The following is a 13,618-nucleotide window of genomic DNA, read 5'->3' as shown; positions in this document are numbered from 1 at the left end:
TCACATCATCAGCCTGTACTGCTCCGGCATTAATAGGCCCCCAGCAGCCTCTGTGAGTGCAGCCATGTGTGCACAGCAGCCAGTCAGGTTTCGGCTCTAAGAGCGTGAGCAGTAAAGAGCCGTTTCACTTTTCATTACTGTGGTTATTATGTCAGTCCTGACTACTTTGTTTTTTTTTCCAGTACGTGCAGTATTGCCAGAGAAGATGTGATTAGTCTACTCTGCAAAGGCCGCTTCATTATGAGATCTGACCCAACCGCACTATGACGCCACTTAGCTACACACCCAAACTGTGGCTCTGCGTCGTAAAAACGTAACGGTGGTGACATTTTGTCCTCCTAGCATGCTACAGTGTTATTAACGTTTATGTATTTGTTTGTGTTTCTCTGTCCCTTCTCCTGTCTGCGTGTCTGTGGTCGTCCTCCCTGGCCAGCCGGAGCGTCCTCGCAGCGCGGTGGAGCAGCAGCTGTGCGCTGCGGAAAGCGGGCGGCCCAGGATGAGCGTGGAGGAGCAGCTGGACAGAATCCGCCGCCACCAGCAGGGCGCCCTCAGGGAGAGGGAGAAAAAGAAAGGTCTCCACATCCGGGGCGGCAGCCAGGAGAACACGCCCTCTCGCAGTCACTCCTTTACGAAGGAAAACCACTTTCGCATGCAGGTATTTGGGGGACTGCTGACTTTAGTTCTGAGCAGGCTGATATCAAATCCTGCAGTTCATGTCATGTGAACCAATCCCTCTGCATTTTCGTCCCTTCTAGTCCCAAACGAGGCGCAGAGAAGAGGGGATGTGCAGTGACATTCAAATGCTGGAGGCCTCACTCCGGCAGCAGGAGGTGGTGAGGGACCAGGAGACGCCCGCCGAGGAGATCGCCCGTCTCAAAGAAGCCTCGCTGGATGACCACTTAAATATGGACCGACAGGTGACTCATCACACTGAGAGGGCTAATATTATCACACGCAAATTATTTAGCAAATCACTTCAAGTAGTGTGGATTTGATTCTCAATACCACTACTCTGTTTTTTTAGTGGAATAATTAAAGAAGCATACCCAAGTATATGGTTTTATCATTAAAACACATGTTACCTTAATATCACACTTACTTACAGGCCTTCTACAGAAATCAATGACTTAATTATAATTACATTTTAAATCAATCTACCAAAAAGCAAAGTTGCAAAACATTGTAGGCAGGAATTATTCCAGAGGCATGTGCATGAGACTATAAATACTCTTTATACGATAAATCTCTTCACAGGCTGCCTATAAGCCACCCACTTGATTTTAAGTTACTTCTTGTGTCTTTAGGAGAGGTCACGCCCTTTTCTCTGGATTACGTCAATAGAATTCCCAACTGATCTCCGCACGCTGCAGAATGTCTCACGTTAAGTGTTTCTCGCTCGAGGACGAATCCTGCGGTGACGCTCCATTGAGTTTGTGCACAGCCAAATGAGAATGTGGAGCAGGCTCCCTGTACTGATGATGATGACGATCGTCTGTTATTCGTTTATAAATGTTCTGTGCACAGCAATTTCAGATTTCTAGCTGCATTTTTTTTTTTAGCTTGTGGAGTCTTTCTTTTACTGGTGGAGCATGTAATATCCCTTCATTTGTATGAAGTGTGCAATGTGAAGTGTTTGTGTTTCCTCAGCTTTCTGTGCCTGACAAAGTGCTGATTCCCGAGCGCTATGTGGAGTCAGACCCCGAGGAGGCGCTGAGCCCTGAGCAGGAGGCGGATAAGCAGAGGAAAGTTGATCGCATCAAAGCCCTCATAGCCAAAAACAGGTACACGAGTCATCGTGATCTTTCTGTAGAGGGAACCTTTGATTTAACAAGGACACGGTTGCTCAGACCATTGATGTTAGGTATGGATTCTTGGACAAAGAGGCTACCTTTGCAGGGGAGCGCTGGTATTCCGGGTAAGTGAGGGGTCACAGCATCACAATAGATGCCTGCTCTTCCCATGCAGATCAGTGCCTCGGATGTTCAGAAATGCCCTCATCTCTGAGCCACTGACATTTGATTCTGAATGTCAGCCCTCTTGAATTGATTCATAGCTCCTCTGTCCCGAGGTACTCGTGTTTGTTCTGAAACTATGTTTTACAGATGAAGCTGTATACTGCTTGTTACATAGACCATTTCCTGTGTATTTGTTCTCCCAGCATGCAGAATGTGCTGCCCCTAAGCCCCGAGGAGGAGACTGAAGTGGAGGTCACCGTGCAGGAGAAAGAGAAGATGATTAATATCTCCTACGAGCTGGCAGCAGAGGCCTCCAAACGCAGCAAGCTGGTAGCAGGTACGTCTCTGGAGGGAAGACGGAGGGGATCAAACGAGGCATGTGGTGAAACAAAAGCTTGTGTTCATTGTGGTTCATCAAACTGCTTCCGTTGTCTTTGTGTTCAGTCATTTATCATTGTTGTCTCCGTAGTGTCTTCATTAGTTTCATTGACTTCAGTGATTATTTTCTGTGTTGTTTAGCTGCAGATGTGATGTGTCTTTGTTATTTTGTGTTTGCCTGCGTGTGTTGGACATCTCGCTCTGTTTCATTCCAGTGAAAAGCCTGTCGTCCTCTTCCTCACCCCTTCCACATCCTCCTAACTCACCCCCTCAACTCACTGATGGGTCTCACTTCATGTGTGTGTAGTAGCACCAGTAAGGGCCTTCATCAACCTGTTTTGTCCATACTCACAATGCTAAAGTGTTTTTAACCGTTGTCATGATGAAGGGATCGAGTAAAAGTATGGAGGGGGGGGGGGGGCGTTGTGATGCGTTTGTATGAGATACAGTATAACACCTTCATGAAGGGGTCAACCAAACCTGAATATTATAGGCATGATAGAAGTTGACTTTAGGCCAGTTGTTTTAGCTCACTGAGGGGGAACTATCTCACGTATCCCTTGTCTGGTATTATCTTTGGAGCATAATTTAATCTTTAAAACAGTCTCACATTCTCTCTCTCTCTCTACAGCACAGGCTCTGGCCTCAGTGAGAACCTACACATGAAGGAAACGGCAGAGGAGGTGTGACGATGCCCCTGAAGACTTCCCCCGAGGACGTCAGCACAAGGCCGCAGCCTACAGAGAGTGAAACTGCCGACTCTGGGTTATTAACCTCTGACTTCTGTATGCTCACTGTGACGTCTTAAGCTCTTATGCCACCAACAACATGTTCCCTGTGACATTTCTCTGTTCATTCAGCTCGCCACAGAATTCAGCTTGATACTGTTGTTGTTGCGGTTCCACTTTATTTTAGTTTTTGCAAGGTTTTTAAGGTTATTTTCATTATTTATATGGTTTTATGAGTTTTTATGACTTGTTTGAATGTGGGCCAACGTGTGCGTGTGCGCGTGTGTGTGTGTGTGTGTGTGAATAGACTGAGCTCCGTTGTTAGCTTAAGGGTCTTGCAACAAAATGTTTTGGCCACATTTTCCATTCACGTTTCACCATCTGTCCTAAAAAGTTTCAAAAACACATGTTCACATCATTTTAGTTTCAAAAACACATGTTCACATCTTTTTACATTCACCAGATGATTTTAGTCTTTTACGAGTCACTCAGTTTGTTTTTGCAGACATCGGTCATTAACGAAACATTCATATTTATTGTAAAGAACATTTGTCGATGCGAAAGAGGAGTTCATAAGCGATGTAGATCCCTCCATTATAGTGAAAGGAGGAGCCACTTTATTGCTGCAGACCAAGATTATTTGTAATTTTTCCTGTTTCTGGGTTGTAATTATTAAAAAAATGGGATCTTCTGTAGTCCCAGTCGCATTGTTGCCGACACATATGTGAATGTTTAAGTCACTCTATACTGTTCTTTTTGTATTGCCGAGAGATGTATTTAAACTGAGAGAAGGAAGAAAATCTAAGTTTGGTTCTATTTTATGAAATGTTAGTTTGAAGACTTGGAACGAAAGAAAAAGAAAAAAGATTAGCACATGTAAAAAAGCAATAACAACGAAACTGCTTGTGGATCCAGGATTGTGTGTACAAAGTGTAATTATCAGAGGTTTACTGTGTATATAATGTACATGGTACAGCAGGATGGGGGGTGTAGCCAACATATGGTTACATACTAAATTTGATTTGCAATTGTTCATATCTCATCTGTTTTATATCATGTGAAATAAATGTTGCTGTTCTTAACAAGAGGTTGGCTTTTGTTCTTCACCACCTTTGTAGCCAGCGGTAGTGGACAAGCTGAGAATAAAGCTCACTGGTGTTCATCAGCTCAGGGTCAGCTGCTGCAACGCTGGAACACTTGTACAGCAAAATAGTATGCGAACATAACTCAGGACTGAACGCATTTAACACAGGGTATTTTATATTGCATGTCTTAAAAATTGCGTTTTATGAGTCAATAGTGGACTTCATTTAAATGATTAGTGTCATTGGATATAATCAAAGGTAAAATGGGTCATTTTTAGGCTACAGATAGAGGTTGAGGTCCTCATGAGTGACAGCTAGTTTAAATATAGAACTGTGGCTCCCTCCTGTGGTCACTCTGCTGCAACATTAGTAGTATTTACAGTAACTTTGTACACAGTATTTATGGCAGTGGAGACCTGATCTTTACCTGAGATTACCTATATGTCCTAGTAACCATGAGATTAACTGGTTTGGGGCTCCTGGAGGCCAATAGTCCACTTTGCTCAGTTGGCAGTCCAGCATTGTTTGGGTTAGTAATACATATATATTAAAACATGATTGTTGGTTTAAAACTCAAACGAGCCATCCAGGAGTTATAAATTATAATAAAATGCCCATAAATTGATTTCGGTTCAGATTCTTCACAGGCTTTTTAGGCTGTGAACCTACACGTTGTTTTTCAGCAGAGCATTGGTTAAAGTATGCTGCCTGTTCTACTGAAACTAAACTGTAGTAAACGCAGATCTCCACATTTATAAGATGAAGCTGCGTGTGTTTTGGAAAGCTTAAATACCAACGTCAGAGTTTCTCCTCCTCGTGCCGCCTCTGACCAATCAGAGAGCAGACAGGGGGGACTTGACCCAGCCCTTCTTCTGCAGTGGAGCGCTTGTCGGTGCCACGGCTAAAATTTCGATACCGAAAGTGTCTCACGGGCACGTACGCCGCTGAAATGGCTGCCGCGGCTACAGAAGAAGCGACCGCGCTGAGCGTTGAGAACGACGCGCCGCCCGTAGAGACAAACGAGGGGAAAGACGAGGGCCGCACCGAACCGGAAACGGTGGAACCGGGCGGTTGCGTCGAGCCGAAGGTGGAAGCGGTGGACGCGGAGGCCGGCGAAGAGAAGAAGCCCGCTGGTGCGGTAGAGAAGGCCTCGAGCGAGGCGGCGACAGACGACGGCGCTGTGCCGCTGAACCAGGAGGCGACCGCCGCTCCCGAAGAACCGGAGCGAAAGATGGAGTTATTACAGGAAAGCCCGGGAGAAGGAAACAACGGACCTGCCGTCGATAACTCATTGAAAGAAGCGAAGGAGGAACCGGGAGAGGACAGCCGGTGCTCGGGGATAAACTGCGAAAAGAGCAAAACAGTTAGTGAAGATGCCGAGAAAGCCAGCGGCGGGGGCGGGGAGCTGGGCGACAAGAGGCGGCCGAGCGTGGAGATCTCCTCCTCGGATGGTGAGCCGCTGAGCCGCATGGACTCTGAGGACAGGTGGGTCGATGAAGTGACCGCTTATTGTTGATCAGTGGAGGGATTCATGTAACAGTTAGGCACGATAGTAACGTTTGTTATTACAGCCCCATCTTTGCACGAGCACGCGATAACAATTGCTTAATTAGTGACCTAATAAGTACACAGTTAAGTATGTTACTAACCAAAGAATGTTTGTTAATCAAATCAAAATACTTCATTAAAAAATCTTCTCCTTCATTGGACAATCCAGAGTCTCTGTATTTGCAATTATACGAAAGTATACACCTTTACATATATTACTTTATATAGTATATTTCAAAACTTTGTCTGCTGGATGCAAGCTGTTCCCAACTTCACTGAAAAGTACATTTATTGAAATGTGAGTCCACTGATCCAATTAATGCAACTGCAGCCCAGATATTGCACTAGAAATGATAACAAGTAACAGTGACTTATTGAATGAGTGATGCATATGAGCCCCTTCGTGACGTTGACTGCACAGTGAGATAATAATCTAGTCCTTGGCGAACACAACAATATAATTGATTTGACATGATGATGGAAGTGGCATGCATGGATAATCAGCTGCAGCCTGAAGGCTTTAACGCATAGTAACTATTTAATGTGCCTTGAAATATCTGCACCTGTTCTTCACGGCTCTGCAAAGCCTGATCTGAGCTGTGAAGATACTCTCGATGGCCTCAGCGCCCATGTTTTATATCCTCCTCCTCCTCCTTCATCTCTCTCTCTCTCCTCTCTCCTCTCGCTCTCTCAGTATCAGCAGCACACTGATGGAGATGGAGAGCACGGTGTCGAGTGGGCGCTCCACCCCCGCTATGATGAACGGACAGAGCAGTGTCGGCTCCTCCGGGGCGAAGACGGTGGCTTACTCCTGCTGCTGGGACCTCTGTCCGCAGTGCTTCAACTCCAGTCCTGATCTGGCCGAGCACATCAGAGGCATCCACGTGGATGGACAGAGAGGAGGGGTCGGTAGAAACAAACTTCATGTTCATCTCCTTTTTGTTTCTGTCTGACAGGTAGCCAAAGATAGATAGACAAGACAGAGATGACCGATTCGCTGCAAAGGCAACATTTGAGTATTAAAGAGTTTGTTCAAAGGTATTGAAAGTACTTTCTAGTTGGACCTCCTCCACCTGGAGTATGCAGTCAAGAAAGTAGAGGAAGGATATAATTAAAGAGATTTCAATCTGCCCAGTAACCCGTCCCACAGCTAACCAAGCCTACTGGTCTCCTCTCCTCATGTCCGTCTCTCACCTCCCTCAGGTGTTTGTCTGTCTATGGAAGGGTTGTAAAGTGTACAACACGCCGTCCACCAGTCAGAGTTGGCTCCAGAGACACATGCTGACCCACAGTGGAGACAAGCCCTTCAAGGTAAATCAAATGCCGTGCACTTTCATGCGTGTGTGTTGGTGTGGAATGCAGTACCTCTTCTGCCATGCCATTCACTAAAACAAAACGTGTCTGTGGCAAATATACCACATGTGCTGCGTTTTTGTGCTCTGCTGCAGTGTGTCGTTGGTGGCTGCAACGCCAGCTTTGCTTCCCAAGGAGGGTTGGCTCGCCATGTGCCGAGTCACTTCAGCCAGCAGAGCTCCTCCAAAATGTCCAGCCAGGCCAAACTCAAGGAAGAGTCGCCCTCCAAGGCCGGACTGAACAAGAGGAAGAAACTCAAGAACAAACGCAGGTGCTCCCTACGTACGTACCTCACAGGCACTCAAGCTAACCTCATTTCAAAGTGTTTCTCGTCGTGATTACAAGCTGAACACGTTTTGTAGGTACTGCCATGTTTGTTGTTTCGCTTCTAACCTCCTTTTCTTTTGGAGAAGCTAGAGCTGGACAGCTCGCACACAAACTGGTACAGACGCTTCTGCCAGCTAGGCAGATTCTCCCCGTGGCTGTGTTCTGCATTTCTGAGCTTTTTGTTTTTTTGTCCATTCGCATAGTTTCTCTCAGCCGATGCTTTCGTGCTCACGTTGCTACTGATACTGAACGTGTTGCCTCAGATGGCCTGTGTCTGCATTATTCAAACTGTCCTTTCTTTCTACTTGTACACCTCTTCTTAGTCCCGGGATCCAAGCAATCACAGTTATTACTGTCTGAATGTGTGTGAAGTGAGATTATAATCTTACATTACATGCCAATAGCATGTTGCAGTTTCCCGCATATCTCCAATTACTGTGAATTTTACAGGAATGTCACCACCACATGTGTTGTCCCTATTTCTACAACACCTTTTGGTCTTTGTCGCTGCAAAGCAACATTTAAAAATCCGAAAGGAACGACATGTTTTGATTCATGAGATGGTCCTGATGTAGTTAAGGTTATCAAGTCACTCTACATGGGATCACAGTGGGAACCTGATGTTACGTTAGTCTTGACTCTCCTCTCTGCTGTCTTCCTCCTGCAGCGAGGCCCCACGACTTCTTTGACGCCCAAACCATGGACGCTATTCGCCACAGGGCCATCTGCCTTAACCTGGCCACCCACATCGAAAGTGTGGGCAACGGCCACAGTGTGGTGTTCAACAGCACGGTGAGTCCGTGTGCCGCTTCACTACTTTAGTATGGATGGCCTCCGGCTACCTGTTCGTTTCAATGGCTTCAAATACAGCAAGTAGCTGAGGGAATTCCGAGACGGGCGTTGAAGGATGCGTTCTCTTTTATTTGTTATTTATTTGTTTTGTGGTAGAAAAGGCCAGATGCATTTCTCTGAATCTGTGCAGAATGTTGGAAAAATATGAATGATTCTCTGGTGAAGGTGAACTGTAATGCAGAAACAGAATTTAACTAAAGGCGGCAAAATATGAAAACTGCTTATTTTAGATTCACCAGACATTTGACTTGTGATAATGATAAATGTCATTTTTATTCATTGAGTTTAAGGCTTCTTCAAGTTAGAAAGCTCAAACGGTTGACTTTTAATTGTATAGAAATCTTACATTTAAAAAAAACTCCACCTCACAGAGGCTCAACATATCCTGAAACAATGAGCATCCTGGTTATAAGTGACATCTTCATGTATTCAAGGGTCAATGAGTTATATGCATAATATGGTGGCAGTGGGGTCAGTATTCCTGTGCTCCATAAACACTGACCTAACACTGATATTCAGCAGACAAAACAAAGCATCTATTGAGACATCGTTAAAGACATATGAAGCTTATTGTTGGTGCTTACCGTGTTTGTGTTTATTTTAATCCATTGTATGTAGAGTAAAAAGAAAACCTGCCTCACAATAGTTTTTTTTTTTTTTTAAATGTCTTATCTTCTGTTGTTTCGTTGTCAGACAGCAGGGGGCGTGATAGAATCACTGTTTGAAGTCACTGCAGCTTTTCTGTGAGTGCACTTTGAAGTGAGCCTTGAGAGTCGCTCGATGTTGTTTTTCTGTGAAAGGAAAGATAACGGGATAGTTTCTGTGTACGGTGCTCGGTCCATTCTGAGCCCGGTGCGTGATGCATCATTAATGAGCTCTGAAATGCCTTTGCACCTTCTTCTGTTGAGGGCACATATGAGCTCTTTGTTCTCCGGTGAAAGATTCTACTTTTCTCACTGACGACGGCTTCAAAGAGTGGAGGAGTTATTGAGGTGCTTCAAAGAGTGGAGGAGTTATTGAGGGAGGTTAACCGCGATGACATCTCGGTGAGAATGGCTGATTATTATTGAACGACTGCTTTTCTCGGGCAGTTCCACTAGGGAGCGCTCTATCCCCTGTTCAAGACCCCCACGTTACAGGACGGTGGAAAGAGGAGCGGGACGTCCTCCGGGTTCTCAGCACCGTCTCTCATATTCTTACAGAAACGTTCTCTTGGTCAGAGACCATTCAGCTCTTTCCACTGGGAAAGAGCTGACATGTTGCCTGTGTTGTCTGCTTCTACCCCGCTGCAGAGTAAATGAGGTTATTTAGTTTGTTCCCCCCCCAGTGAGTTAACGCATACATACATGATGCATTTAATGTGCAGCGCTATGATAGCGTGCTACCACCAGCTCACACAGCTGGAACAGTTAGTGTGCTCAGAATCATTTTCTCCTCTGAAAACAGCTCCTAGAGCACCTGCTGCACACGTGATTTAAACTTCAGACTCTGCATCCGAAGACACAAACATGCACACAGAGGTGGGAGGGTAGTTTACAGGTAATCAAATTTAAGGATATTTTCTGATATCAACATACATCACAATTTGGCAAATGTGTACAAAATCAGGTAAAGCAGGTAATGCCTCTAATGTGTCGATCTAAGTGTCTCTAATGCATGCAAATAGAATACCATGAATCCACTTCATGCATCTCTTTCCCATTAAAAGGGATTTCCACCCCAAATAATTCAAGCAATTTCTGAAACTGCAGTTTTAGGCGAACCCGCTGTCGATGCTTCTGTTCCTTTTTAAAGTGTAATTAGAGTGTTGACGCCGGTGCTCTCCTCACTCCCGTGTTCAGCTCAGTCGACTCTTTTCTGCTTCGCTTTGCTCCCTGCAAACCTCAACTGCTCACCAGCAGCCAAGAATGTTAAAAGAAAAGCTTCGAGGAAAAAAAACAAAAAAGAGCGAGTGAAGATAAAGCTTGGGAAGAGGTTAAGAGAGGTAACCACATATTTGGACACAGACTGAGAGGGAGGAAGAGCCAGCCAGGGGAGGGGGAGAGAGGACCAGGAAAAGGGGGTTAAGTGGAGTTCAGGGTCATGGAATCGGAAGGAGATCTGGCCAGTTGGGCATACATTCTCCCTTTCTCTGGAGGATTGTGGTGGAGAAGGACTGCGGCGCTGCGTCAGACCCCGGGCCCCAGCGGACCCTCCCCGGCCTGGGGAGATGGAGTAGAGCTGTGGGGGTTCTGTGGACTTTGGCCAGTGGGCCTGCTGACATGCCAGAGCAGCTCAGCCGTGTTTATGATGGGATATTTTTGTTATTGTGCCAATCTGCGTCATCCACAGCTTGACCCCCTGAAACTAGACAGGCACCCGCTTTTAGCAGGCCGGCCCTCCCCCGGCTTCGGTCCTGCAGTTTTCACTGGCTCGCTTCGGAGCCTCACTAATGTTCGCTCCCTATTCTCCCCCGGCTCTTTCCTCCCTCCCTCTCTCGGGTCTATAGAGGATAAAGATCAGTCCCTTAAAGCACCAACTGCCATCATCAAACCACTCTGCTCACAAATCACTTCATGCTGCTTAAACACAAGCCCGCTTCTTAATCTTCAGGCCCGGTCATGGCCTGTTCAGGTGTAGCCTGAGCTTGTGATCATTAACCTGGTGCTGCGAGTAGCCCGGGGGCACGCACGGGTTAAAAGCTCTGCATTTTTTATTGAAAGGGCAGTGAAGCAGCTGCTGGAGTCTCAGCCCTGAGACGTGTACTGTAGGGCCTGATGCAGCCAGCTCAGGATTCAGGACGGTGCTGCAGAGAGGCTCTGTTGTTGACTCTGAGAAGTTAACCCACGTGTTGGTCCACCGTGCAGCAGCAGCAGCCAGCAGAGGCAGATAAACAAGAGCAAAACAACAATGTTCACGTATAAAGCGAGACTAAAGCTCTGAGAAGCTGGAAAGGAGTTTTTATTTCTTTTTAAAGATTGATTTGACGGGTCTCTTTTTGCAGTTAATGAACATAAAATATCAAATACAGTGAATTATATCAAGTAGAATACACTATAAATATACTACAGTACTTGTATATACAATTAAACAACACAATCCAAATGTAAAAGATTAAATGTAAATTAAAAATACTGTAAAAGATCTTTATGTATTTACATATGAGATTCTATTCAAAAAGACGTGTTGTTAAGCTCTTAAAAAGCTTAAGATTTGAGATCATTGTAGAACTGCGACTGTAATAAACACTTTTGTGATTCTTCATCTGGCGTAGTGGGAACAGGAGACATGGGAAGGTAAGGCAGCACACGAAGTGGAGATTTACAGAAGTTTTGTTTGTGAACATAAAATCTATCAAATTCATTAAAAAAGAAAATTGAGAATGCACTGAAAATAGTTATGCTGGAGAGGTGATTATATCATTTGAGGTTTAAGAGGCGAGTTGAGATGAACATTTGAATATTGAGTAAGCTGATTAGAAACCCGGGTTCCCGTATACATGCCAGAGAAACTCTACCGGTTACTTAATTGCATGTAACGATGCTGAAATCTCCACAAACTGTGGTGCCCACATTTCTTTTTATATGTTTAGATTTCACACCAACACTATTTCTATTTCAGTGTGAGAAGCTGGAATCGTTTCACTGTCGCCTCACTGCTGCAGTGTTGTTGCTCTGCCTTCTTCTTCTCTGTTCCAGTTTTCTGCTTGAGCACAAGAGGCAACAACAGGCTTGATTTGCCAACTTGGCTGCTGTGCTCTGACATACTAGTTTAGAAAGTACAGAAGAGACAAATAACATGAACAATCCCCAGCAGGACCAAAGGAAAGAGAGGTGATAGGACGAGAGGGATTCCAGGTCTGTGTCTCCTCTCCGTGCAGCCTCGTCCCCTCTGTCCTCAAACCCGTTTCCATCAATGCCGCAGCCGTTTCCCAGAAATAATTTCAGATATTTATGTGCGTAAGCGAAGTTCTTCACACGTGAGCTCATTCCCGATCCTAAATATAGACATTCCTGACAAAAGAAATGAGCCAATTGACGCAAAAGGTTGCGTCTCTGGCTATTTTTGACGCTCCTGGTTATTTGTCCAGCTTTACTTTCCCCCCCTTCTGACAATATGTCTGTGAATTCCAGACCAGTCTTACTGTAAACCAGCACAGCGTGATGGAGGAAACCGTTCTGCACGAAGAGGGCCGACTATTTAGGAAATCGGCTATTTTCTCAACTGTATTTTCACAAGAAGAAAGACGAATATTTGTGGCTGTTTTAAGGAGTTAAACCAGGGAACAGATAAAATGAACACAACTTATAAAGCTACTGAAGCAAATGTTTGCCGGTGGGCGCCGGTCACCAGAAGTTCCTGTCCAAAGCGATAACGCGTCTGCTGTCGGCACCAGAGACTTGTTTTCGGTGATGACTGCTCCCCGTGTTGCCCGTGTCTATACCGTCTTTGCTCGATGTTAGCCGCGATAAGCAGTTCTCGGTGAGGTCCGGATGCTTCGGATTTAAATTTCTCTGTCTTGCACTGTGTTGCAGGGGAGTGTGAGACAGATCTTGTTGAAAATAGAAACCTCACTGAGCTCCTGCATGCATTATTAAGAGTGCTCTCATTGCTTATTCGCGTAATGATCAGCCACTATATCAGAGATGTTTGAAGCGTGTAGCCTCAATATTCGGCGGAGACGCACTGACAGCACGAGGTCGGGGGTAGTCTTTCTCCTTGGCTCTGAGCGCTCGCTGTGTCTTTTTATTGCTCAGCTTGTGTTTCTGCTTGATTGTCTCCGTGCAGGTGGTGGCCAAAAGGAAAGAGGGGTCCGGCAAGGTGAAGGTCCTCCTACATTGGACACCTGAGGACATGTGAGTGAAACCTCCCCTGCACTGTCCTTCCATCTGCGTAGACATTGATGGAAAACGGAGCATAACTCTTTCTAGTACGGCTGTTAATAATTAATGCTTTAACCCTGCTATCAGTTATACAATTAAAATATGTAAAAAATATTTTAAAAAGTCGGAGGAGCTGCACGTCCCTCAAAGTTGGCGATAAATGATTAGGCTCAACTGACAAGTGGTTGCCGTAGCGGTATCGGGTGCAGATATATCGGAGTACTTTTACGAGTACGAATACACAAGCACAAAACTGGACCTGGTACTGGTTCTAAAGAATAGAACGGTGTGCACTGCGTCCTGGTTTGCTCTTGTAGTCAATTTGCAAGACGACCCAACTACCTGCCAACGTTATTCATTGTAGCTTTATTCCTCCTGGGGAACTGGTGACGGTAGAGTTTGAATACTGCTCTGTGTATATGGAGGTAAAGGCATATGTGTCCATAAACACTTTGAGATTTCTAGATAACCTTTTTAAAAAGTCCCTGATCTACAAACGGGCAACTCAACAGCACATTTTCAAATCTCAT

General features: G+C 45.3%; 2 protein-coding genes across 6 annotated transcripts in view; both read left to right on the top strand.

Moving 5' to 3' along the window:
- The window catches only part of LOC306781336 (pleckstrin homology domain-containing family A member 5-like), a 64,176-nt gene extending 60,028 nt beyond the window's left edge, over positions 1–4,148 (top strand). For 2 of the 3 annotated variants that reach the window (XM_079274149.1, XM_079274150.1), the window contains 6 exons: positions 434–655; positions 756–917; positions 1,648–1,781; positions 2,159–2,292; positions 2,549–2,630; positions 2,965–4,148. In XM_079274149.1, the coding sequence (XP_079130275.1) occupies positions 434–655; positions 756–917; positions 1,648–1,781; positions 2,159–2,292; positions 2,549–2,630; positions 2,965–3,022 (792 nt within the window). In that variant the 3' untranslated portion in view covers positions 3,023–4,148. Of the gene's footprint in view, positions 1–433; positions 656–755; positions 918–1,647; positions 1,782–2,158; positions 2,293–2,548; positions 2,649–2,964 lie in introns of all 3 variants that reach the window. The other variant, XM_079274151.1, reaches the window with a different exon arrangement.
- Positions 4,149–5,081: 933 nt separating this feature from the next.
- Positions 5,082–13,618, top strand: part of LOC306797567 (zinc finger protein aebp2-like) — a gene marked incomplete at its 3' end in the record, with an annotated part of 14,938 nt that continues 6,401 nt past the window's right edge. For all 3 annotated transcript variants that reach the window (XM_079296903.1, XM_079296902.1, XM_079296904.1), the window contains exons 1-6: positions 5,082–5,631; positions 6,389–6,599; positions 6,898–7,005; positions 7,143–7,329; positions 8,042–8,166; positions 12,994–13,061. In XM_079296903.1, coding sequence (XP_079153029.1) covers positions 5,096–5,631; positions 6,389–6,599; positions 6,898–7,005; positions 7,143–7,329; positions 8,042–8,166; positions 12,994–13,061 — 1,235 coding nt within the window. In that variant the 5' untranslated portion in view covers positions 5,082–5,095. The remainder of the gene's footprint in view (positions 5,632–6,388; positions 6,600–6,897; positions 7,006–7,142; positions 7,330–8,041; positions 8,167–12,993; positions 13,062–13,618) is intronic.

The sequence above is a fragment of the Melanostigma gelatinosum genome (genome assembly GCF_949748355.1).
Source record: "Melanostigma gelatinosum genome assembly, chromosome: 1".
Classification (NCBI taxonomy): domain Eukaryota; kingdom Metazoa; phylum Chordata; class Actinopteri; order Perciformes; family Zoarcidae; genus Melanostigma; species Melanostigma gelatinosum.
This window is presented reverse-complemented; position numbering and strand designations above follow the sequence as displayed.